This window comes from Choloepus didactylus, chromosome 2 (assembly GCF_015220235.1).
Source record: "Choloepus didactylus isolate mChoDid1 chromosome 2, mChoDid1.pri, whole genome shotgun sequence".
NCBI lineage: Eukaryota > Metazoa > Chordata > Mammalia > Pilosa > Megalonychidae > Choloepus > Choloepus didactylus.
In genome coordinates, this window is record NC_051308.1 from 209,037,804 (window position 1) to 209,064,417 (window position 26,614).

At 37.6% G+C, this 26,614-nt stretch overlaps 1 protein-coding gene and 1 long non-coding RNA gene across 2 annotated transcripts in view; one reads left to right on the plus strand and one right to left on the minus strand.

The window, feature by feature from the left end:
* Positions 1 to 6,855: 6,855 nt before the first annotated feature.
* ZNF684 (zinc finger protein 684) lies at positions 6,856 to 22,090 on the minus strand. Its single transcript, XM_037827576.1, is given in 7 exon segments — positions 6,856 to 8,810; positions 8,813 to 8,959; positions 15,619 to 15,714; positions 16,024 to 16,150; positions 19,492 to 19,530; positions 20,952 to 21,095; positions 22,072 to 22,090. Coding segments are annotated over 5 exon segments (1,197 nt in total). The 5' UTR covers positions 19,507 to 19,530; positions 20,952 to 21,095; positions 22,072 to 22,090; the 3' UTR covers positions 6,856 to 7,998.
* Positions 22,091 to 22,167: 77 nt separating this feature from the next.
* Positions 22,168 to 26,614, plus strand: part of LOC119527498 — a 60,713-nt gene continuing 56,266 nt past the window's right edge. The window contains exon 1 of the long non-coding RNA XR_005215409.1: positions 22,168 to 22,480. This is a non-coding gene — a long non-coding RNA (uncharacterized LOC119527498). The remainder of the gene's footprint in view (positions 22,481 to 26,614) is intronic.

Here is a 26,614-nt window from a genome sequence, read left to right on the forward strand (position 1 = left end):
CCCTTTTATTAATATATAATGCCCTTCTTCGTCTGTTATGACAACTTTGCATTCAATGTCTATTTCATCTGATGTTAGTATTGCTAGCCCTGCTTTCTTTTGGCTGCAGCTTGCATGGAATATTTTTTTCCATCCTTTCATTTTCAATCCCTTTGAGTCACTGGGTCTAAGATGAGTCTCTTGAAAGTAGTATATTGATGGATCAAACTTTTGAATCCATTCTTCCGATCTGTATCTTTTGATTGGGGAATTTAATCCATTTACATTCCATGTTATTACTGTGAAGGCAATTCTTGAATCAACCATCTTATCCTTTGGTTTTTATTTGTCAGATCTGTTTTCCCTCCACTCTCTTTTTTTGTTTTTCCTTTAAGTTACCCTTACTGATATTCTTCTGTTCTGTGCCATTCTCCAGACCTCTCTCTCCTTTCTTTTTTTCTCAGCCAGTAGGACTCCCTTTAGTATTATTTCTTTTAGGGCAGATGTCTTGTTAACAAATACTCTCAGCACTTTTTTGTCTGTGAAAATTTTAAATTTCCCTTCAATTTTAAAGGAGAGTATTTATGGATAAAGAATTCTTAGCTCTTGGCTGGCAATTTTTCTCTTTCAGAATCTTAATTATGTCATACCACTACTTTCTCACCTTGATAGTGCACACTGAGTAGTCAGTACTTAGTCTTCCATGGTTTCCCTTGTATGTGGTGAATTGCTTCTCTCTTGCTGCCTTCAGGACTTTCTCCTTCTTTTCATCATTTGACAATCTGATTAGTATAGCTTCAGTGGGTTTATTTGGATTTATTCTATTTGAAGTTCATTTGGCATCTTTAATTTGCATATTTAAGTCATTTATGAGGGTTGGGAAGTTTTCCCCAACTATTCCTTTGAATACTCTTCCTGGTCCTTGATGCTTCTCCTTCTGTACCACCAATGATTCTTATATTTGTGCACTTCATGTTGTCCATCATTTCCCTGAGATCCATTTCAAATCTTTTGATTTTTTCACTATTTGTTCTTTTGTGTGTTTGCATTCAACTGTTCCCTCCTCTAGTTCATGTATTCTTTCTCCTGCCTCTTCAAATCTGCTGTTTTGTGTCTAGTATATTTTTTATTTGATCAATAGTATCTTTTATTTCCAACAGCTTTGCTATTTTTATTTACTTTTCAAATTCTTCCTTATGCTCTTCTAAAGTCTCATGAAGTCCTTTATGTCCTTAGCCAACTCATTGAAGTTGTTTTGGAGATTTTTGTGTGCTTCTTTGATTAATTGCTCCAAGTTCTGTGTGTCCTCTGGCTTTTTAATTTGTTTGTTTGACTTGTCCATATCTTCTTGTTTCTTCATGTGCTTTAGAATTTTCTCTTGTCCTTGGGGCATTTGCTTATCTTGATAAGATTATTTTGGGATATGCATGATTATTTGAATATTTATCCACAATTTGGCAGAGCTACTGCTTGCTGCAGTGTACTTTCCCTGTCCTCCCAGCAGATGGTGCTCTTGAGCCACCTCTTACCCTCAAGAGAGCTCTCCTTCAACTTTGCCTGTGTGCTGGGTGGGGTCCAAACCAGGTGGAAATCCAATCAGTGCACCGGTTCTCCATGTGCACTAAGGACTGCCTGTCCTGTGGATAGGGGTCGGGCGCTGTGCAGATTGGCAGGGAGACTGCTCCAGGGCACAGTGTGTCTGGCTGTTCCTAGGGCTCTGATTGGACCACTCTGGGGCTGTAGGTTTGTGGGTCTTACCCTCTAACTCAGTTGCATCATGCACCCATGAGCCTCTGGTGTTGGGGAGGGGCTCCCAGCACTTTCATGTGGCATCCCTGTCTCTCCCCATATCCTGTGTGCACACATGGGCTTCCAGGGAGGAAGAGTACATGCAGTCACCACAAGTCCACTGAATCCTGAGTTTTCTCGTGGGAACTCCCAGCCACAGGCCTGTAAAGGGTTATCTCCCCAGCCAATTGCTGAGATGGATGCACAGCTGCTCCCTCCTGTGCTTGGCAGCCATCTCCAACCACCAGTTCCCATCAGCAGTTCCGGCAGAACATATACACCCTGTCCCTTTAGATGCAGACTCTTCGCCTCACCACCCAAGTCCCCAGTATGTGTAGTAGGGGTCCCTATCCAGCTGGCTGCACCCTGAAACTGCTGTTCTGGGGTGCTTTCTGCCTTTTATTTAGTTTTTTTTTTTTTTTCCCATGGAGAAGAAGTTTGCCCTGCCTCTCCTAATCTGACAATCTTCCTGGAAGTCCCAAGAGCTGTTTTAAGTCTTGAAAAATTGCAGTCTCTTTTAGCTCAGGAAGTAGAGTTGTCTCAAAAACTTAATTGACTTTTACCTGTGTGAGTCCAGTCAGCTATATTTGTCTAGTAACAGTTCTTTTCTGAACATATTTTTATATTAACTACATTTATCTTTTTTCTTGGCCACAGGCCCCTCTCTCTTTCTCATTTTAATTCAAGTACTTCCAGCTTGTTAGGTTTCAATGTGGGAGAACCACATTCTCAGTCTCTCCCTCCCCATCTCCAGCTCTTTTATCTGAATTAAAGTATTTATGGGCATCATAACATTAACTGGGTATATTCTCTGAGAAATCTTAAACTATTCCAAGTTTTAATGAGTTATGTGTCAACCATATCCTTGATTTGATCCTTGCTGCAAGGTGAGTTTTATTTAGATTTTTTTCCAAAAGGCTCTCAGTTTTCCCCATAAGCAGTAAATCAGGCCAGTAGCTTCCCCAGCATCACCCCTGAGTCAGTTTTGTAGTGGAGTGTCTCCAACCCCTGCAGCATTTGAAGCTTCCTCCAGTTCCTGGCTCCTGCTGTGCTTGATGGCCCACAGGTAGCAGCTTCTTCTGGCAATCCTCATCTCCCATTTCCCACTGGTCATTGAGAACTGTAGTAGATTTCTTCCAGTGAGACATCACACTATGAATTACATCCTCCAGCACTGTGAACAGTGGATTTCCAGCAAGTTCTAGAGGACATACAGGCATATCTTGGAGATATTTTGGGTTCAGTTCCAGACCACCACAATAAAGCAAATACTGCAAGAAGCAAGTCCCATGAATTTTTTGGTTTCCCAGTGCATATAAAAGTTATATCTACATTATTCAGTAGTATATTATGTTGCAATAGCATTTTGTCTAAAAAACCCAATGTACATACCTTAATAAAAATACTTTATTGCTAAAAATAGGATAATCATCATCCGAGCCTTCAGCAAGATCTAATCTTTTTGCTGGGGAAGGGTCCTGCCTGACGTCAATGGCTGCTGACTGATCGGGGGTGGTTGCTGAAGGTTGGGGTGGCTGTGGCAATTTCTTAAAATAAGACAATGAAATTTGTCACATTGACTCTTCCTTTCATGAGCAATATATGTGATGCTGTTTGATAGCATTTTACCCACAGTAGAACTTTCAAAATTGGAGTCAATCTTCTCAAACCCTGATGCTGCTTTATCAACTAAGTTTAGGTAATATTCTAAATCCTTTGTTGTCATTTCAACAATGTTGACAGCATCTTCATTAGGAATAGATTCCATCTCAAGAAACAACTTTCTTTGCTCATCCATAAGAAGCAACTCCTCATCCATTCAAGTTTTATCATGAGATTGAAGCAGTTTGGTCACTTCTTCAGGCTCCACTTCTAATACTAGTTCTCTCACTGTTTCCACCCATCTGCAGTTAGTTCCTCCACTGAAGTCCTGGACTCCTCAAAGTCATCCATGAGGTTTGGAACCAACTTCTTCCAAACTCCTGTTAATGTTGGTATTTTGACCTCCTCCTATGAATCACAAATGTTCTTAATGACACCTGGGATGGTGAATCCTTTCTAGAAGGTTTTCAATTTACTTTGCCCACATCTATCAGAGGAATCACTGTGTGGCAGCTATAGCCTTAAAAAAGATACTTCCTAACTAATATGACTTGAAACTTGAAATGACTCCTTGATCCATGGGCTACAGAATGGATGCTGTGTTAGCAGGCATGAAAAATAAATCTCATTGTACATCTTCAAAGTGAAAGTGAAAAAACTTCAGAGCTACTGGGTGACCAGGTGCATTGTCAATGAGCAGTAATATTTTGAAAGGATCTTTTTTTCTGAGCAGTAGGTCTCAACAGTGGGCTTAAAATATTCAGTAAACCATGTTGTAAACAGATGTGCTGTTATCCAGGCTTTGTTTTTCCGATTATAGAACACAGGCAGAGCAGATTTCACATAAATCTACTACTTAAGTGTCCTAGGATTTTCAGAATGGTAAACGAGCTTTGCCTTCCACATAGAGAGACCAGTTGCATTAGCCCCTAACAAGAGAGTCAATCTCTCCTTTTAAGTTTGAAGCCAGGTACTGACTTATCCTCTCTAGAGGAGCCCTAGATGGCATCTTCTTCCAATAGAAGGCTGTTTTGTCTACATTGAAAATCTGTTGTTTAATGTAGTCACCTTCATCAATGATCTTAGCTAGATATTCTGGATGACTTGCTGCAGCTTCTACATCAGCATGTGCATCACCTTGTACTTTTAGTTATAGAGATGGATTCCTTTCTTATATCTCATAAACTGACCTCTGCTAGCTTCAAACTTTTCTTCTGTAGCTTCCTTACCTCTGTCAGCCTTCATAAAATTGAAGAGTTAGGACTTTTCTCTGGATTAAGCATTGAATTAAGGGAATGTTGTACCTGATTTGATCTTCTATCCAGACCACTAAAATTTTCTTCATATCAGCATTTTCACTTTCTTATCATTTGTGTGTTCACTGGAGTAGGACTTTTCATTTCTTTCAAGAACTTTTCTTTTGCATTCACAACTTGGCTAACTATTTGGCACAAGAGGCTTAGTGTTTTACCTTTCTTGGCTTTTGACATACCTTCCTCACTAAGCTTAATCATTTCTAGATTTTGACTTAAAGTGAGCGATGTGTGACTCTTCCTTTCACTTGAACACTGAGAGGCCATTGTAGGGTTATTGATTGGCCTAATCAATATTGTTGTGTCTCAGGGAATAGGGAGGCCTGAGGTGAGGGAGAGAGACAGGGTAATGATCATTTGGTGGGGCAGTCAGAGTACACACATTTGTTTATTAAGTTCACTGTGTTATATGGGTGCAGTTTGTGGTGTCCCAAAACAGTTACAATAGTAACAAAAGATCACAGATCACCATAACAGATATAATAATGAAAAAGTTTGAAATATGGGGAAAATTACCAAAATGTGTCACAGAGACATAAAATGAGAACATGCTGTTGGAAGAATGGTGCTGACAGTCTGCTCGATGCAGGGTTGCCACAAACCTACTCATAAAAAACTCCATATCTGCAAAGTGCAATAAAACAAGGTATGTCTGTATTGACTGGATATTTGTATTTGAGTATTTTAATGTATTATTAAATTTATTATTATAAATTTTTATTAGTAGAGATAATGACTTTACTGTGGTATTTTAAAAAGAATCCTTAATGTTTAGAGAGAACTATTTTAAGTATTTATGAATGAAATGATCTGGTGTCTGGGATTCACTTCAAAAATAATCTGGGAGTAAGTGGGTACTGGGGAGAAAGTGAAGGAATAAATAACTTGCATTTAAAAAACTGCAAAATAAGAATTATGATAAATACCCAACTTCTATAATATTATGCATATCCATGGGGATAAAGAAATGCATGTAAAAATGGTCACAAAATAAATGTTAATAGTGTTTTTCTCAAGAAATTGGGGTTTCACATTTTATTTTCATTATACTTTTTACACAAATTTTAAAAACTAGTATATGTATAATCAGGAAAAAATTAGTTTCATTGGGGAAAAAAAGGTCCATTGTATCATCTATGCATAAATGAAAGAGAAAGATGGTATTTTTGAGTGATTTTTTTTTTTTTTTTGAGTTGAGGAAAAGAATCAAGGGATTTCTCAGATTGTGCACACTATTCCAGCCACAGAGCAAAAACAGGCTAGGGGGTTCTAGGAATTTAAGATGTTTGGGTGGAACTGAGTATAGTTTTGGTTTTCTTCTTGCCAAAATCTTGCACAGCCTAAGAAGAGAATGAAGTCAGTCATAGAAGATCTCTAGGTGGAACTTTATATTTGTCTAGTACTGGAAATAAATTTTAATTTACCATTTCCCATTTAGGCCAATTCTGGTATATTACTTCTCCCACTTAAGGAAGACAGCAAATTAATTTATGGAACCCAGAATACATGCTTCCTGATAAATTAAAATTAAGACTCCTTGGGCTCCATCATATTCCCAGTAATTCTAGAGTAGACAATTGTGTGCTTTCTTGCAACATTGACCTACAAAGCTGCTCTATCAAGGGGATCTCAAACTATGCTGGCAACAGTGGAGTCCTAAGGCTATCCTCTCCTCTAGATTTAAGTACAGTTTGAAGTTGCACAGAAGAGGGGCATGACCAGGGAAACAGAAGATAGGGTGGGAACAGTAAGCGCTAAGTAGGGCAACATGAGGACTTCATGTAGGAAATGAGAGAAAAGAACTGAGCTGAAAAAAGGCAAATCTGTTAACTATAAATATTTTAAGATTTTCCTAGGTGGCTGGTAAAATGAAATAATTCTGAAGTAATAATTCTGAAAACAATTCCAAAAGAAACTGTCACTATGGTTGCACAAGTGAAATTAACATATAACTTCCTGAAATAACTTTGAAAGATAAGACTTACTTTAGATTTTTATATTATAGTGTGGTTGTTGTAAAAAGCACTATCATTCATTTATAGCCATTAATCAAAATTACTCTTCAAAAAATGGCTAATGAAAAAGCAAAGCAGCATAGTTGTAAATAGGTTTAAATTTTAAAAATAAATAGTTGATTTATGAATTTAGGTTCAAGCTCAATGTGGTACCTGAGTTTTGTCACAACTCAAGAAAAGGCATAAAGGCTTTTAGGCATTACCAAGGAATATTGTGGAAAGCAATAAAAACTTAAAATAGTTAAATGGTTGGTTTATCTGCTTAAAAGAATTTACATAATGTGACATTCCAAAATGATGTTGCTAAGCAGAAAAAACTCATTTTAATGATGCCTATGCCGGTCATACAGAAAATTCCAGGAATCCCTGAGAAGTAAACATGCATAGATTTCTTTAAAAACAAACATACAAACTGAACAAAAACAAAACAAAACAAATCTATGTACAAAAAATCCCTAGAAAATCTAAAAAAACTCTTTCCCTGAAAGTTGCAAAGTATCAAGACACTTTACTTTATTAAACTCAAATTCAGATGATACCCCAGTTAAATACTACTTGAGCCAGGCTTACATCTTACGTAGATACAGAAATGAAAAAGAAAAGAAATATTTGAAGTGCAAATGTTTTATTTACATACTTAAACACTTAATTTTCTGAGTACTTACTGCAATAAATAATTGCTTTCTTTTTCTCAATCAGTATAATTTTTAAATATTTTTGTTTTGCTTTTTTACATACATAAGAAAACATTTTCATAAGTTTTACAAGAAGTCTTCACTTCTATAATTTAAGAGGACACTCAGATTCAGTAACACTGCCATTGCCCCTTAAAGTGCCAGCAATGGATGAAAATACCACATAACTTCATAGTACATATTAAACCACACTTTTCCCAACTGATTAACTACACATCACTGCTAGGATTGGAAGAGAAATGGTGCTATTTACCACAGAAACTCTTTTAATAAATATAATGTATAAGGCATAAATTTTTATACTCATAATTATACAATTGGTGGTATAAAAATTTTTAAAACCAAGGATAGCAAACTATGATTTTTACTGATTTCTTGATTATTTAATTTATCCTTACTTCCTAAGCTCTATGTTCTATTTTTTATAATTCAATGTTCTTTGATCTTTTCTGTAAAATGTTTAGTATCACTTACAGAACGTAACTGGCTTTTTATGGGAATTTATCTTCCAAAATCAAATTGTTGATTTCTCCTCACTATGAATTTTCTGCCATTTAATAAGACTTAGCTAGTATGTAAGGCTTCTTCCTATCATAAAAATGAATGTTATGTATGAATTTTCTGATGTACAACAAGATGTGGCTTCTGGGAAAATGCTTTCCCACATTTGTTACACCCATAGGGCTTCTCTCCTGTATGAGTTATCTGATGTCTAAGGAGATGAGACTTCTTGATAAAGGCTTTGCCACATTCAGTACATTCATGGGGTTTCTCTCCTGTATGTATTCTCTGATGCGTAACAAGTACAGATGTGTTGCCAAAGGCTTTGCCACATACAATACATCTATATGGTTTCTCTCCTGTATGAAATCTAGCATGTTTATAAAGGGATGAACTATACCTGAAGGTTTTCCCACACTCTTTACATTCAAATGAGTTTTCAAGTGTATGAGACTTCACATGTTGATTAAAAGAGGAATTCCAAGTGAATGTCTTCCCACACTGACTACATTCATAAGGTTTCTCTCCAGTGTGAAGTCTCTGGTGGACCACAAGTTGTGCTTTATGCATAAAAGCCTTCCCACAATCGCTGCACACAAAGGGTCTCTCTCCATTATGAATTTTTTGATGAGTTACAAGGTGTGCCTTCCTGCTATAGGCTTTCCCACAATCACTGCACACAAAGGGTCTCTCTCCATTATGAATTTTCTGATGAGTTACAAGGTGTGACTTCCTGCTATAGGCTTTTTTTCTTGTATGATTTTTTTCATGTCTAATGAAAAGCAACTTCTTTTTGCAGGCTTTCCCATATTCGTTGCATTTATAAGAGTTTTCTCCAGTATAACTTCCACAATAATTAAGTAAGTCTAAATTAGGTTGCAAACTCTTCCCATTTGATTTATGTTTATATGATTTTGTCTTTTAGGATTAAGACTTGTGCCATATTATAATTGTAGAGTTGCCTCCATAGTTAGAATTTTATTGAACATGAACAAAACTGACTTCAAAAAATTGTCTTTGCTTTCCTGGTGCTTCTCTGGTTCATCAACAGGTGAGCAATCAGATTCTAAAAGGGAGTACAATATAACATTCCTAGTTAATTTTTCCACCAACATATTATAGAAAGAAACATATGATAGTTTCAAATCTAGTCTCCTGTTCTGAGCAAGTCCTGAGTTTGCCTTGATCCTGAACTTTAAGAATAGCTACTGAAGAAATGAGAGTAGGACAAATGACAATTAATAGAACAAATGGCTTAACTTGTGACCTGTAGAAAGACAGTAAAATATGCACAAGGCTCAAGGTTTAAGGTACAAAGGAAGTCCGAAGATTGTTCAACAAGGTACACAATATCTCACTGAATAAGGAGAGCCCATCTTGGAGAGCTAATTAATGGATAGGGTTAAACAAGACAAGGGGAAAATATCAGGTTTGGAGGAGGCAGATCAGAGCCAGAGTCCTCATTACCTAATTCCTAGATTACCCTGGGAAGCTAGCTCCCTATCTTGCTCATTCACTTCTCTTTTTTCTTAATCACCCTCTATAACATCAATTCTTTAGGAACATTCCTGTATCTACAACCCTCTAACCCCCATTGAAACCACAGCTGAGGCATATTTGTAGATGGGGCTGCACCTGTACTTACAGCTAGAATTCATTCTTGTGTGTACTTGTAAGCCCAGGAACATAAATGTTCAGCAGATCATTCAAGGGCAAGTAATCCTTAGCCCAAGCAGACAGACTGCTCACTATCTTTTTATTCTGCCAGGGCTCTGTATATGAATGCCTTTGATGAGTACTGTTTCTATACCACTTTCCATCTGCCTAACAATGTAGTCCCCAGAAAGCTGCTTTGCATCTTTTTTACTCTTATCCTCAAATCCCTACAAATCCTAAATCTTTTGCCCCATTAAAAAAAAAAATTGAAGTGAGGGTGGTGTTATATTTTCCCACTCCTGAAGTTCTTTCTATGTACAACATTCCTGGCCTCTTGCTCCATGCCTTCTTATTTTCTGTGGAGGGAGACTGAGTAGTGAGTTAAAAGAAGTAGTACACATTTCTTTATAGAGTGGTTTTGCGTATGGGGATTTTGTTCCTTTCTTCTTACCTTTCTACTTCAACCAATGGGAAGCAGCATATTGTGTTATCCCTACCAATAATAGCCAACCAAAATATCCAGGATAATAACACTGGTAAATAAAATTATACAAGATATGAATTCACTCATGGCATTTAAGAATGTATTCCACTAGTCCTTAGCAGATACCTATTTCAGGCATGTTAGACTCCTAAATAATTTCAATCTTTTGGTCAAGTTCCTTCACCACCCTAACTTGTCTTCCCTCACCTATCTCCTCCTCTCATCTTCTGAAGTACTCAGATATTCTTTCAGGGACGAGCCATTGTTCCATGAGCTCACACACACAGACACACAGACACACAGACACACAGACACACACATAAGACTTCTCTAATCTTTGCATACTACTTAAAGTTTCATTTTTCTCTGAACTTCTAAGTTAGCTGCTGCTGCCTGTAGCATTCATTTTGACAATTAACTAGAAGAAAAGTGCTAAGTTAACATGTATTGAACAAATGTTTTGCATTCACTAGCCATATAAAATATATGGCTAGATCTTGCCTTTCTGACTATAATTTACAAATCTGGAAAATAGTTATGGGTTTTCTGCTTTCCTTTAGCCAACAGGTCACAAACAGTACAAAGAAAAAAATGATATAGGACTTTCTCTTCAGGGCATTATCATGAGAGAACAAGCCTTAAAAGCCACACAGATTTTTTAAAAATCCCAGATAGTATACGTCAAATTTCTATGGTACAGCCATAGCAGATTTGGGATGGGAGGTCACAGAAGGTAGAGATCAGTTTAGTTTGGAGTTATCATTAAAGAGGAGAAAACTGAACTCAGACTTAAGATGGATAATTGTGGATAAGCAAAATGGGATCATATTATACATGGCATTAAAAGGCATTTGAATATCATAATATAGTTATTAAGAAATAACAAGTTTATTTTTCAGGAGAATAACAAGAAAAATGGAATAATTTGGAAAATTTTGCAGGAACATCTAAGATGAATCAGAAAAAAGAATGGGATTAGCAAACATAGGAACACAGCCCAGGCACAAAATATCAGAAACTGAAATTTATTTGGTTTATGTCAGGAGTTGGGGTTCTAGGTAATCTAAAATACACTTACTTGGGGGTGGAACTTCCAGTGAAGCTAGTGGAGTAGGGAGCTCCAGGACTCACTCCACCTCCCAAAACAGCTAGTGGACAGACAGAAACTGTTTGAAACAACTGTTTTAGGGCCCTGGAGGCCGGGTGAGCACTGTACAACATCCAGGGAAGAGTGGAACAAAGAGGCAGAGAAACTGTGGTAAAGAACTGTGAGTAGTATGCTCTGTAGTGGCTGCCAGCACCCATCTGCCATTCTCGAGGTGAGCCACCTAAGTCCAGTCCCTAGCTGGCTACCATGGATACAGAAGGAAGTGGTGGGCACAGCCAAGTACTGATAATGGCTTTTGATCTGTGAATTTAGATTGTTGGGTCCCAGCTCTGAACTGCTTTTTTAGCCTGTGTTGGACACGGATTGCCATGGTCACTGTTTTAACCCTGCCCCTGACAGGGGTGAAAGTGGGGAAGTTGAAAGACCCAAGGCCTCATTAGGGCTGCAGGGCACAGTATGCTGAAGAGGGCCATCTGTTTGGCAGGCCAGGAAAGTGCAGCTTTTGGGAGCTGTCATACAGGCTTTTTTTTTTTCCTGTCTTTCCTGACCCTCCCACCAGGGGTCTTTGGAATTGGTCTGCACCACCTTTGTGGGTCCCTGGACCTGTTTAGGCTGGGAAATACTGACTTGGGAAAGTCCTCTCTGGGGTGACTCTTATCCCAGAATTTGCCCTCCAGGCAAAAGCAGCTGGAGGCAACAAAAGGAGAGTAAACAAAATGATAGAGGCAAAAGAAAAACAGAACAAATCAAGACTCCCAGAGAAGGAACAGAGGAAAGGAAACTTTCCCCTGGGGGTGAAACAACTGCACAAATAGTGTAATCTTAAAAACTGTACTGCATAACCAGGGCAAGAATCAGATGAAGAAGAACTGAAAAAATCTAATCAGTTAAACATGGCCAATTCTAAAGGTCTAGAATAAGTTAAACCCAGTGTCAGAGAAGAGCCTTGACACAAAGTTAATCAACAATAAAACCCTAAGCCAGGGAGACAAACCAACCTTAACAGTAAACTCATCAAGATAATCAGTTGCCTATACATCAGCAAAAAATTACAATCCATACTAAGAAAAAGGAAGATATGGTCCAGTCAAAGGAACAAGTTAAAACTTCAGAGGAGAAACAGAATTTGGAATAATCGAAGATGTTCAAACAAATCTCCTAAATCAATTCAAGGAGATAAAGGAAAATATAGCTAAAGAAACAAAGGATATTAATAATACACTGGATGTGCATATGGAAGAATTTTAAAGTATAAAAAGAATAAAAAACAGAATTTATGGGAATGAAAGACTCAATAGAAGAGATTAAAAATACACTAGAGGCATACAACAGCATATTTGAACAGGCAGAAGAAAGAATCTATGAACTAGAAGACAGAACAATCAAAATCTTATGGACAAAAGAATAGATAGAGAAAAGAATGGAAAAAATTGAGCAGGATCTTAGGGAATTGAATGACATCAAGAAGTTCACAAACATATGTGTCATGGGTGCCCCAGAAGGCAAAGAAAAGGGAAGAGGGGCAGAAAGAATATTTGATGAAATAATGGCCAAAAATTTCCTAACTCTTATGAAAGACATAAATATCCATGTTCAGGAAGTGCAACATACTCAAAACAGAATAAATCCCGATAGACCTACTCCAAGACATATTCGTATCAGAATGTCAAATGCCAAAGATAAAAAGAATTCTGAGAGCAGCAAGAGAAAAGCTTGAAGGGAACATAGAAGGGAATTTCAATAAGTTTAAGTGCCAATTTCTCATAAGAAACCACGGAAGTGAGAAGGCAATGATATAATATATTTAAGGTACTAAAAGAGAAAAACTGCCAGCCAAGAAGTCTTTATCCAGCAAAACTGCCCTTCAAAAATAAGGGAGATTTAAAAATATTCACAGATAAACAGAAACTGAGAGAGTTCAGTTTTTGAATAAGAGACCTGCCTACAAGAAATACTAAAGGGAGCTCTGCAGGTTGAAAGGAAAAGACAAGAGAGAGAGGCATTGAGGAGGGTGTAGAAATGAAGATTATCAGTAAGGGTAAGTAAAAGGAGAAAAAGATAAAAATAAGATATGACATAGAAAATACACTTGTTTGGGGTTTTAATCATTTGTAACATACTTCTTCTATGGTCTCTGTGGAAAGGAAAAATTTTAATTAGAATCAGTCTTGGATAAAGTAATACTTGAATGCATAGGCCATAAATTCCAATAGTACTTAAGAAAAAACTTTTAAGAGAAAAAACTAATAGTTTGCCACAGTCATTTTGAGACTGCAAAGCAGACTTTAGTAATTATCTTTTATTTTAAAGAAAAGGGTGAAGGTTGAAGAATATTAAAAAATGATTATATTTTAAAAATAGAGAATTAGGTCAGATGAGGTAAAATTATGGGAATAGAAAGCTGGTGAGGCAAAGATGCTGGAAATGGCATAAAACAAATTTTAGCCTGCAGAGATCATGAGGCCTCTGAGGCAGTTACTGTGGAGAGAAGTGCAAACAATGGAAGAGAAGGGAAGAAGCAAAAGGTGAATAAACAGTGAGAAAAAATGAGAATAGATGGGTGAGGAACCAACTAAAAGTTGGAGGAGGATTTCAGGAAGATATCCATATTAACAAATGAAGCAGAAAGATGCACTAGGTAGATAGCCCAAGTCAGCAGTGAAACTAGAGATGACCAAGGTGGGGTATATTTGGAATATGATGCCAGAAAAGGAAGGAGTAAAAAAATAATATTAGAAAGAGCATGTTACTCATATTTTTAAATAGTAAAAATCACTAACATATACTATACACTTTCTGCCAATTATCTGAAGTGTTCTGCATTTATCTCATACAATCTTTACAAGAATCCTGAGGTAAGGATTATGTGCTGGTTTGAATGAATTATGTCCCCCAGAAAAAGCCATATTCTTTGATGCAATCTTGTGGGGCAGACAAATTAGTGGGGATTAAGTTGGAACGTTTGGATTAGGTTGTTTGCATGGAAATGCGCCCCACTGAACTGTAGGTGATAACTCTGATATTTCCATGGAGGCGTGGCCCCACATATTCAGTGTGGGACTTGATCAGTGGAGCTATATAAATGAGCTGACGGGCAGAGGGAACTCAGTGCAGCTGTGAGTGATGTTTTGAAGAGGAGCTACAGCTAAGAGGGACACTTTGAAGAAAGCACAGGAGCTGCAGATGAGAGAGACAGTTTGAAGATGGCCACTGAAAGCAGACTCTTGCTCCGGAGAAGCTGAGAGGACAAATATTCCAAGTGCAACTAAGACTGACATTTTTGAGGAACTGCAGCCTAGAGAGGAACATCCTGGGAGAAAGCCACTTTGAAACCAGAACTTTGGAGCAGACGCCAGCCACGTGCCTTCCCAGCTAACAGAGGTTTTCTGGACACCACTGTTCAACCTCCAGTGAAGGTACCCAATTGCTGAGGTGTTACCTTGGACACTTTATGGCCTTAAGACTGTAACTGTGTAACCAAATAAACCCCCTTTTATAAAAGCCAATCCGTCTCTTGTGTTTTGCATTCCGGCAGCATTAGCAAACTAGAACAGATTAATATTATACAAATTTTATAAATAAAGAAACTGTGCTACAAAGTAATTTGTCCAAGGTTAGACAGATAGTGTTTAGTGAAACAAGACTTGAAATCCACAAACTCTGACTACACTGTAAGGATTGACTATATAGAAAATGATCTGTCATCATGTTGAAGAGAGAAGAATGAGGATTTTAGGAATTAAGAGAACAAAGAACAAAGCAAGGACATAAATGAAACAAGCAGTGAGAGGATCCAGAGGAGCGAGGAGAGGGATATCCCTCCATATGAAAGCTGAGTGTTATGGATTGAATTGTGTCCCCCAAAAGATATGTTCAAGTCCTAACCCCCAGTCCTTTGAATGCGACCCTATTTGAAAACAGCATCTTTGAAGATGTTATTAGTTAAGAAGAGGCCAAACTGGATCAGGGTGGGCCCTTATCTGACTGATGTCCTTATTAAAAGAGGAAGTTAGGACACAGGAGACAGACGGAGAGAAGGAGGCCATGTGACAAAGGGAGAAATCGAGCTATACCACAAACCAAAGAATGCCATGCATTGCCAGCAAGCCACCGCCAGCCCTACAGACTTCAGAGGAAGGATGGCCCTGCCAACACATTGATTTTGGACTTCTGGCCTCCAGACTGTGAGATAATAAATTTCTGTTCTTTTAAGCCACCCAGTTTGTGGCACTTTGTTATGTCAGCCTTAGCAAACTAAGACTCTGAGCAGAGAATGAACACTTAAGTGGGGAGAGTAAAAACGAAGGTATTATTTATGGATCTGACGATGTTTTGTCTAGTGCACCCAGTCACTTCCAAAGGTCTGTGGCATTTAAGAGGTGCTTCCTGGAACATACTTCAAAGGTGTCTTTCCCTCACAGACCAACTAGTATCTCAATTCCAAAGACTCCCATCTACATGATTTTCTCTTACTCACCTGGATAGCTCCAACATGGGTAATTTCTCTCCACCATCCAAGGCTCTTGCCCTTGCTCCACCTTGAAGATCACTTTTGTTTTGGTAACTGGGCACCCTGTTAAAGGGAAGGAACACAGAACTGGGGGTAAAGTGCTAGGGACAAACAACTACCTCGCAACTCAGGTGTGCCTCCTTGAATCTCAGGGACTTTAAAAGATGACAAATGGGCTTTAGAACAGAAAAGACCTTTCACCTCCACTTGGGAGGTAGGAGTATTCAGACTATATGGTACCTGAAGGGGATTATTAATCTTGACCAATGAATTCAGGGACAAACTCAGAATGTTCATGCTTTCACATGTCTTAAAGTAAAGGTTCTAGTAGTGCTCTATGAGTTACACTGAAAAATTACCCACAGTCCTTACCCACTGAGATTAGGTTTCTAAAGTTCTCCAACATAACATCCCAATACAGGTTCCTCTGAGCACAATCAAGTAGCTGCCACTCCTCTGGGGTGAAGTCCACGGCCACATCCTGGAATGTCACTGATCCCTGTAACAGCACATTCATCTTCAAACTAAAGTGTGCATCATTAGTGGATTTACAAGAGAATCATAGCAGTCTCTTATGATCATATCATGCTCATTACTGAGGTTGCAGAAAGCTGTATATAAGTATACACTTGAATCAGAAATACACTTTGTAATAGAAACAAACAACATAAAAACAAAAATCATAATAAAAATATCCAACCAGTGCCAGGCCAATTCATTGAGAAAAGAAGAATCTTTTTAACAAATGGTGTTGAGACAACTGAATATCCACATGCAGAAGAATGCAGTTGGACTCCTACCTCACATCATATACAAAATTAACTAAATATGGATCAGAGACCTAAATGTAAGAGCTAAAACTGTAAAACTCTTAGAAGAAAACATAGCAGTAAATTGTTGGGAACTTGGTTTAGGAAATGGTTTCTTAGATATGACAGAAAAAAAACACAACAAAATAAAACAATAGATAATTTGGATTTCATCAAAATTTAAAACTCTTGTGCTTCAAACGATACCATCAAGAAAGTGAAAAGACAACTCATAGAATGGGAGAAAATATTTGCAAAATCATGTATCTGATGGTAGGCTTGTATCTAGAACATATAAAAAATTCTTACAATTTAGCAATAGAAGGACAAATAATCCAATTTAAAAACAGGCAAAGGATTTGAATAGACATTTCTCCAAAGGCATACATATGGCCAATAAGCACAAGATGCTCAGCATCATTAATCACTAGTGAAATGCAAATCAAAACCACAATGAGATACCAGTTCATACCTGCTAGGATGGCTAAATTTACATACAGACAATAAGCATTGGTAAAGATGTGGAAAAGTTGGCACTCTTATAACTTGCTGATGGGATTGTACAATGGTGCAGCCACTTTGGAAAATCACAGAGTTACCACATGACTCAACAATTCTACTCTTAGGTATATATCCATGAGAAAACCGAAAACATATGCCCATAAAAAAACATGTATATGAATGTTCATACCAGGAATTATTCATAGTAGTGCCAAAGTGGAAACAACCTGGGTGTCCATAAATAGATGAATGGGTAAACAAAATATAGCATATCCATGGGATGGAATATTATTCAGCAACAAAAAAGGAATGACATATAGACACATGCTATAATATGGATGAACTTTGAAAATGTGCTGGGTGAAAGAAGCCAGACACAAACAACCACATATTTGGCCATCTGTATGAAATGTCCAGAATAGGCAAATCCACAGGAACAGAAAGCGGATTAGGGCTGGGGAAAAGGGGAATAGGGAATGAATGCCGATGGGTATGGGGTTTCTTTTTGGGGTGATGAAAATGTTCTGAAATTAGTGGTGACAGTTGCTCAATTCTGTGAATATGCTAAAAACCACTGAACTGTACACTTTGGGTGAATTTTATGATATGTGAATTATATCTCAATAAAGTTATCAAAATATTGCTTTTATTGTCTTCATTCACTTATAAAGTACTTAATGAGGACCTACTAAACACTGTACTTGTGATACCAAAAGTAATGAAATTATTCCTGCCCACAGAGCTCTTATAATCTAGTAGACCCAATAAAGTAAACATTTAAGTGCAATAAGATGTTAGGGGCTATGAAAGATTTACATGCCAGATACCACATAAGCATAATAAAATAGGAACGCATGGATTTTTTAATAAGATAAAATATATCCTCTCAGTCATAAAGCCAGAATCATGTATACAGGTACATATTTAACACACTGAAATTAAAGGCATGTGGCTACTTTATCTGTCACAAAAGAGATAGGTAAGACTGTAAAGAGCAGGGGGCAGCACACTACACCCACTGGCTGGCCTTCTGTTTTTGTAAATAAAATGTTATAGGAACACGGCCACACCATTCATTTACTTCAGCTACAAGGGCAGAGTCGAGTAGTTGTGCAGAGGCTATATGGCCCTCATGTCTAAAATGTCTACTATCTGGCCCTTTAAGAAAAAGCTTGTCAACCCTGATATAGAGTGGAAATGGATATTGGGAAATGTATTAGAAATTCTCTAAACTGGTAGATTAAAGAAGGAACAAGTATATGGCATTATTGATAAGTATAAAAAAGGATATGAGAAAAAAATTTCCCAATTTATGAAAACTATCTTCATAAACTTAAAATCTTTGATGTAAACAAAAAGCAAACAAAAAATATCTACCAGAATATAAGAGGAAACAGTGAAACACTGGAAGCATTCCCATTAAATCTGGGGCAACAAAAGATTTTTGGCTAGCAATTATCTTTCAAAATTATAGTTACTGGAAGTCCTGGCCATTGCAATAAGGCAAGGGAAAACAAAAGAGATATAAATATTGGACAGGAAGGAGATAAAACTCTATTTGCAGAGTGTATGACTATCTACCTGGAAAATCTAAGAATAAACTAAAACTTTTGGGCCCAATAAGAGTTCTGTAAATTGACTGGACATAAGGTCAATACAGATAAATCTATACTTTCCTATACACCAGAATAGCCAGTTAGAAAATATAATGAAGAAAAAAGATCCTTTCCATTCTCAGTAGCAAATTAAGAATAAACATGTAAGAATAAACCTAACAAGAAATACATAAGAATTACAGTAAAAAATCTGTAAAACTGTAATGAAGAACCTAAAAGAAAAACTGAATGGAGAAGACTCATTGAAAAGTTATGAATTCTCTCCAAATTAATCTTTAAGTTTTATGCAATCATTATAAAAATACCTAATAGGCTATTTTATGGACCTTAACAAGCTGCTTTAAAAATTCATGTGGAAGACAAAATGCTCAAGAATAGCAAGCAATTTTGGAAAAAGTACAAGATTTACTTATGGAATCAAGTGGACATTAACAAGGCTATATACCTGGGTTTAACAAACAGTTCATCTAGTGCTGCTTGGCACTATGTTTTCCTCTTACTCAGGAGTTTCAAGTTAGGGAACACTCCAAGAAAGTCACAGGGAACCTGATGTTATATTTATCACAGAGTTGTTTCTGTGAATATTTTTTCCTATATTATCTATATGAAAACTCATTAGAAGTTATTTTCTTCAGATAAATGTGCCAGGAAAAACTTTACTTACCTGGGAAATTGTGTTGCTCTACCTTCAAAGACAATGCCAACACTTAAACTGGTTGAGAATCCATTTTCTATGACTGACAGGAAGACTGGGCACACATTTGTGGGTCAAATTTATTCTGTGTATAAACCCTATGACTTGGATTTCCTAAGGTTCTTTCACTCTACATTTTCCCTATTTATATATTTCTTTTTTATCATATTATTTTGGGGATATTTAAAAGACTAAATAAATAGATGGCTGACTGCCTTACCTGAAAGTCAATCATTTTCTGCAGCTCTTGGACAGAGATCTATGAGGGCAGAGATGGGGAGAATAGAAAGACATGAGAAACCAGGTCTGTAATGTAGAAATCTCTGTTTCAGAAGTACCTACATTCCAAGCTTTGGAAAATTTCACCAACTAGTGGGAGAATGATTTTTCTAGCATGTCAGAAAAGTCCATATTCCATAAGCACCAATCTCTACTTATGATTATTTTATGAACATATGTAGCTTGGACAAGGAAATTGTACATTTCTGACCTACTGATCTAACAAGAAGTTCTTAATCTTTGAAGTAGAAATTTTTTTTTCTCCCAGAAATTTATCCTAAGAAAATAATAATGGATGAGTTAAAAAAACTAAAAGCCTGGCTCTGAAGCTCAGTAACTTGAGAAACTATCCTTCCTGGAAGAGATCTCAAATTAGGATGGGCCTTCCTGGAAGCATGAAATTTTTTTGTTTTTTTTTAAGCTGAAGTCTTCAGCTTAAGGTCTAAACCCATTTCTCTCTCTCTCTGGGAACTCATTATGCCCCATAAACCCAGTTTGGGTCTTTTGAAATCCTAACCAGCACTGCTGGGTCCCTAAAAAGGCTAAAATGTGTGAGAGACTCACAGCTTCAGTTATACAGTCTTCACTGGAAAACCTGCAGATATACCAAATGTGATGGTTAATTTCAGGTGTCAGTTTGGCTAGGTTATGGTATCCAGTCATGTGGTCAAACAGTAGCCTACGTGTTACTGTCAGGGTATTTCATAAATGGGATTTGCATCTGTAATTGGTTGATTGCATCTACAGCTGATTGCATCTACAGTCAGAAAAGGAGCGTGCCCCCAGCAATTTGGAGAGTTCTCCTCAGCTAATCAGTTGTCTTTAAAACCAAAACTGAGGATTTCAGAGGTCAGAAAAAAAGAATTTCTGCCTCAACTTCAGCACTGGTTCTCACTGGAATTACCAGTCAGATTCCCCTAAGGAATTTGGTTTAGGGACTTCAGCATCACCATTAACAGAATTTCCAGCACATAGGCTGCTCTACAGAGCTTGAACTTGCCAGCCACCACAGCGGTGTCAGCCAATTCCTTATAATAAATCTTGGTCTGTTTCTCTGGAGAACACCTATATAACAAAAGACTCTGGAAAAAAATAACCACAAATCAAAATTTACTCAACATTCGTTGCTCAGAAAGAAGAATAAACCTAACTTTATGTTTTAGGCAGGGTACTATGTTGTAAAATAGAATGAAATTTGGAGAAAACCCTCAGGGAAGAGACACCTGATACTACCTCCAGGGGAGGAATTTCACATCATGGAGGATAGCAAAGAGTATAATAATGCCTGTCACTAGAAACAGCAGTCCTTGGATCTCAACCCATTCCATGGCTTACAGGTGTTGGGGTCCCCAACAAAAGCACAACTCACACAGGCAATGGATGGAATAATGCTTTACTCACATAGAAGAGAGGCAGAGCAAGGTCAGCTTCAATAATGAGTGTCACCCATGGCCAGCAAGTCTTGATCTGCAACCTATGTCAGGAGATGGTATGCTCGAACCCCTCTTGTGCTTGTCCTGCAGTGAAGGACCCTTGCTTCCCTTCCTACCGGGAACAGATACAGCAATGGAGGCTAGCCAGGTGCCATAAAACCCACACTTAGCCAAGCAAGTTCTGTGAATATTTACATATACTCAGGGCAAAAAGGGAAGGAATATGCCAGCACATCACTATCTGCTAGAGTTGTTGTTTTAGGTCAAGGTGCCCCAAGGATAGTCAGCCCATATTCATCATTCGTCCTAGACTGGTCTGGAGCATACGGTTCATTCCTGTGTCACAGGGAAAAGTGTCAGGCCACGCTCAGACTGTTCCCTTCCACAAAAACCCATGTGGTTATGAATCTCAGCTCTTCCGCTTACAAGTAGGCAATCACTTTCCCTTCCCTCAGCGTCAGTTAATTTATATGTAAAATAGTAACATTTACTTCAGATGATTGCTATAAAAACACCCTAGAAAGAGTGCATAGTAGTTTCTCTAGAAAGTTTTCTTCCTGGCTCCCTTGATATGGCTTAAAATTTCCTGTCGCAGGCTCGGATAGGGACAACGGTGTTTTTGGAATCAGGATAGGTACAGTTTGTTGCAGACTTCTACACCATGACCTTTATCTACAAGGCCAAGAATGCAAATTTAGCCTGCCCAAGCTTGGGAACTCGCCCCGGGCCAGTCTGAGCCCTGCTTGTGCTTTCTCTGAACGACTCCAGAATTGAACAAGCCTCATACACCCAACCACTAAGTCACAGCACCTGGGGATTGTGAAGTTTTATCTTCGACCTGGTAAACCCACAAGTCGGTCCCTGCCTTTCTCCCCGCCCGTCCCTTACGTTCTCCAAGTCCCACAGAGCCATACCGTACACTCTTTCACCGTGACGCTCCCGGCTTCGGCTCTAATCCCGGGATCAGGTGACAGCATCACTCGTAAACTAAAGAAGCACCCCACAACCTCATCTCCCACAGGGACGGTCCGAAAATTTCAGTATATCGGCTACCGCCCCACAGCCCGTGTGCGGCAGTAACTACCTACTCAAGTTCCCACGGTCCTCTGGGTTGTAGGCCATCCGGAAACTACATTTCCCATAAAGCCAGTGGAGTTAGTTTCCGGAAGTCGTTATGGGTTTCTGTCTCTGGGAGAAGATTCCTGGGAAATCTCTGGGGCGGCACAGAGAGCTGCTCACGTTTTTAAAAGGGAAGTATACATTTCATTTTCGTTTGACGAGATAGACATCAGAATTTAAAAATACTGGAAAATCGAAGCCAGCAGTAGACTAAGAGAATCATTTATCCTCACTCAGTAGGGTTTCTTCTATCAATGCAATATATATGGCCGGGAGATTAGGAGGACCCAAAGGAGACGGAGAAAGAAATGATCCACGAGGGAGATGGACAAAGGCTGCTGATAGGTCAAGTAAGATGACAACAAAGAATTGATCATTGTGAGTAATACAGACAAAGAAATATATAAATAATAGGGGGGTAGAGGGATAAAGGTATGGGATGTTTTGGGTGTTCTTTTTTATTTTTTTCTTTATTTTGCAGTAATGAAAATGTTCTTAAATTGATTGTGGCAAAGAACGCACATCTACATTATGATACTGTTAGCCATTAATTGTATACTTTGGATGGATTATATGGTGTGTGAATATATCTCAATAAAATTGCGTTTAAAAATAAAAAAAATTGTTCATTGGATTTAGCAATGTGAAGGTCACTGATGATGATGACACATGGTTTTGACAAAGTGGTGGAATTTTGATAAGAGTGGAAGGAAAGAATGGGAAGAGAAGAAGTGGAGACAGCCAATATAGACAACACTTAAGATTTTTAAAAGTTTTGCTTCTAAGATGAGCAGAAAAATAAGACCATAGGTTGATGTAGATTTGGGGTTAAGGGTTTTTTCCTAATTTAGAGATGGAAGAAGTTATGCAGCATGCTTGTATCCTAATTAAAATGACACAGTAGACAGGAAAAATTGATAATACAGGAAAGACAGGATAGTTGCAGAAGCAAAGTGCTTGAATAGGAGATTAGGGATGGGGTACAGTACACAACTGGAGGAATCAGTTCTAAGTAGAAGGACACACAATTCATCAATTGAAATAAAAGAGAGGCAGTGTATTTAGGTCCAGATGCAGGTGGGTGGACAGATTTGGCTGTGAGAAGAGGATGTCCTCTTCTGAGAGCTTCCATTTTCTGTGAAATAGGAAGCTGAAAGTGAAGATTAGGAGATGGTACTGGTGGACTAAAGAGAGAAAAGATAAGAAATACCATATTACATCGATTCTGATACACTTCATATTTCCACACCTGTGAAATTATCTTGTAATAATTGCCTGCCATTGCTTAACTGGCAGCATTTTTCTTTCTTTGTTAGCGGTACATAAAACAATGATGCATTGTAGATTCTATCAAGTGTTAGTTACATAGGAATGTGGGAGAGTGAATGGATTAAGTAAACATAGTACTATTGCCTTGTTGATTAAAGCTCCATTTAATGAGATTGAGTCCACTTGATATTAGTAGCAATTGTCTACTGATGTTTCAATGTCATAAAAACATATTTTTATCTCCTATTGTTAAAAAATCCTTTCTTGACTTACAGCCCACTCGAACAGTTGTTCCAGTTCTCAGCTTTCCGTCACAGAAAAATCTCTCTAAAGGGTTGCTTGTTGTTGCTGCCTATATTTTCTCACCTCCAATTCTCTCCTCAACCCACTCCAGTTGAACTTCTTGACCTGGCCTACACTCCTGACACCACTTTTGTAAAGTTATCAGTGAAATTCCAATTCACAAATCAAACAGACTCTCTCTGTTTTCATATTTGACCTCAATAGCATTCAACAAAATTGAAATACACCTTTTTCTTGATTTCTAGAATATTTCATGCAGCTAGTTTCTCCCACCTCACTGAAACAACCTCCTTATTTCTTTTACTGAATACTCTTCCTCTATTCTGCCTTCAAATGTTGGAATGACCAAGGGTTTGGCCTTGGGTCTTTTCTAAGTTTTTCTCTCTCCAAATGATCTCTTTCAGCCCCTTGGCTCTAAATACCATTTAAATGGTAATAATTGACAAGTGTATCTCCCATCCTTAACTCTCCCTTCAACTCCAGACCCGTTAATCCATATGCCTACCTGAAATCTCCCTTTGGATATCTAAGAGCCATCTCCAATTTAATGTATTCAAATCAAACCCTTAATTCCTGCCCCACCGCAGCCTAGCATCTCTCCCAGTTCAGTAAATGCACCATTATCCACCTTGTTACTCAAACAAAAACCTTGTCTTGATTCCTCTCTTATCTTTTCCTTTCTCATAGTACATACATTCTGTAAGTGGATATATATTTGTTTTGTTCATGACTCTATTTCCTGAGCCCAGCAATATTTGTTGAATATTGAATAAATGTAAAATTTTCTACTAGTTTCATCCCCATCAATGCTTGATGTAGCCATTCTTCTCTGAGAGCTTATCTGGCCCGTGGTCTCTTGCTTCTCTGGGACCCATGGACCTCCAATTCTCTTCCCTTCCTCTAACACATGGGTCATATGTCATTCTATATTTAACTTTTTGAGTAACTGCCAAACTGTCTTCCAAATTGGCTGCATCATTTTACATTCCCACCAACAGTGCATAAGAATTCCAGTCTCTCTACATCCTCTCCAACACTTAAGTTGTAGATTTACAGAAAAATCATGCAGAAAGTACAGACTTCCCATATACAGCCCCCTCACACAATATTCTCTATTAACATTTTGGATTAGTGTGATAAATTTGTTACAATTTGTGAGTGATCATTATATCATTAACTATAGTCTTTAGTTTACACTCTTTGTGCTGTACAGTTTTATGGTTGTTTTAAAGAATTCTTATTGGGGTAATACATATACATAAAACATAAAACTTCCCATCTCAACCACCCTCAAGTATATAATTCAGTGGCACCACATTAATGCACAGTGTTGTGCCACAATCAACACCATCCTTCACCAAAACCTTTCTATCACACCAAAACAAACTCTGCACCAACTAAGCATTAACTCCCCATTCCCTACCCCAAACCAAACCTTGCCTCTGGTAACCTTTATTCTAATTTTTGACTATGAATTTGCATAGTCTAATTGTTTCATAGTAGTGAGATTATACAATATTTGTCCTCTTGTGTCTGGTTTATCTCCCCCAACATGATGTCTTCAATGTTCATCCATGTTGTAGCATGTATCAGAATCTCATTCCTTTTCATGGCTGAATAATATTCCATTGTATATTTATACTGCACCACATTTTGTTTATCCATTAATCTGTTGATGGACACTTGGGTTGCTTCCACCTTTTGCCTATTGTGAATGATGCTGCTGTGAAAATTGGTGTGCAAATATCTGTTCAAGTGCCTGCTTTCAGTTCATTCAGGTATATATCCAGAAGTGGGAAGGCCAAGTCATATGTTAATTCTGTACTTAACTTTCTGAGGAACTGCCAAATTGTTTTCCACAGTGGATGCACCATTTTACTTTCCTACCAACAATGCACGAGGGTTCCTATTTCTCCACATCTTCACCAACACTTGGTATTTTCCTTTTATTCTAGAGGGTGTCAAGTGGTATCTCTATGTGGCTTTGATTTGCATTTTTCTAATAGCTAATGATGTTGCGAATCTTTTCATATGCTTATTTGTCATTTGTATATTTTCTCTGGAATAATGTTTATTCAAGTCCTTTGCCCATTTTTTATTGGGTTGTCTTCTTGCTGAGTTGTAGCAGTTCTTTATATATTCTGGATATCAAACCCTTATTGGAGATAGGGCTTGCAACTATTTTCTCCCATTCTGTAGGTTGTCTTTTCACTTTCTTTTAATGTTCTTTGATACAAAAAAGTTTTTAATTTTGATGAAGTCACATTTACCTATTGTTTCTTTTATTTCCCTTACTTTTGGTGTGATATCTAATAACTCATTGCTGAATCCCAGGTCATGAAGATTTGCTCCTAGGTTGTTTTCTAAGAGTATCATGGTTTTATTTCTTACATTTAGGTTCTTGATACATTTTTTTTTTTTTAATCATCATTTAATTGAGATACATTCACATACCACGCAGTCATACAAAACAAATTGTACTTTCGATTGTTTACAGTACCATTACATAGTTGTACATTCATCACCTAAATCAATCCCTGACACCTTCATTAGCACACACACAAAAATAACAAGAATAATAATTAGAGTGAAAAAGAGCAATTGAAGTAAAAAAGAACACTAGGTACCTTTGTCTGTTTGTTTGCTTCCCCTACTTTTCTACACATCTTGATACATTTTTTTAAACGTTTTTTATTTTGAAATATAACATAGATACAGAAAAGTAATAACTTTCAAAGTACAGTTTAACAAGTAGTTATAGAGCAAATTTCAATATATGGTATGGGTTACAGTTCCACAGTTTAAATTATTTCCTTTTCTAGTTGTTCTAATACACTAGAGACTAAAAAGAAATACCTATATAATGATTCAGTAGTCATAATCCTTTGTTAAATCCCATCTTGTCTGTTGCTACTCTTCCCTCTCATTTGATCACTGTCT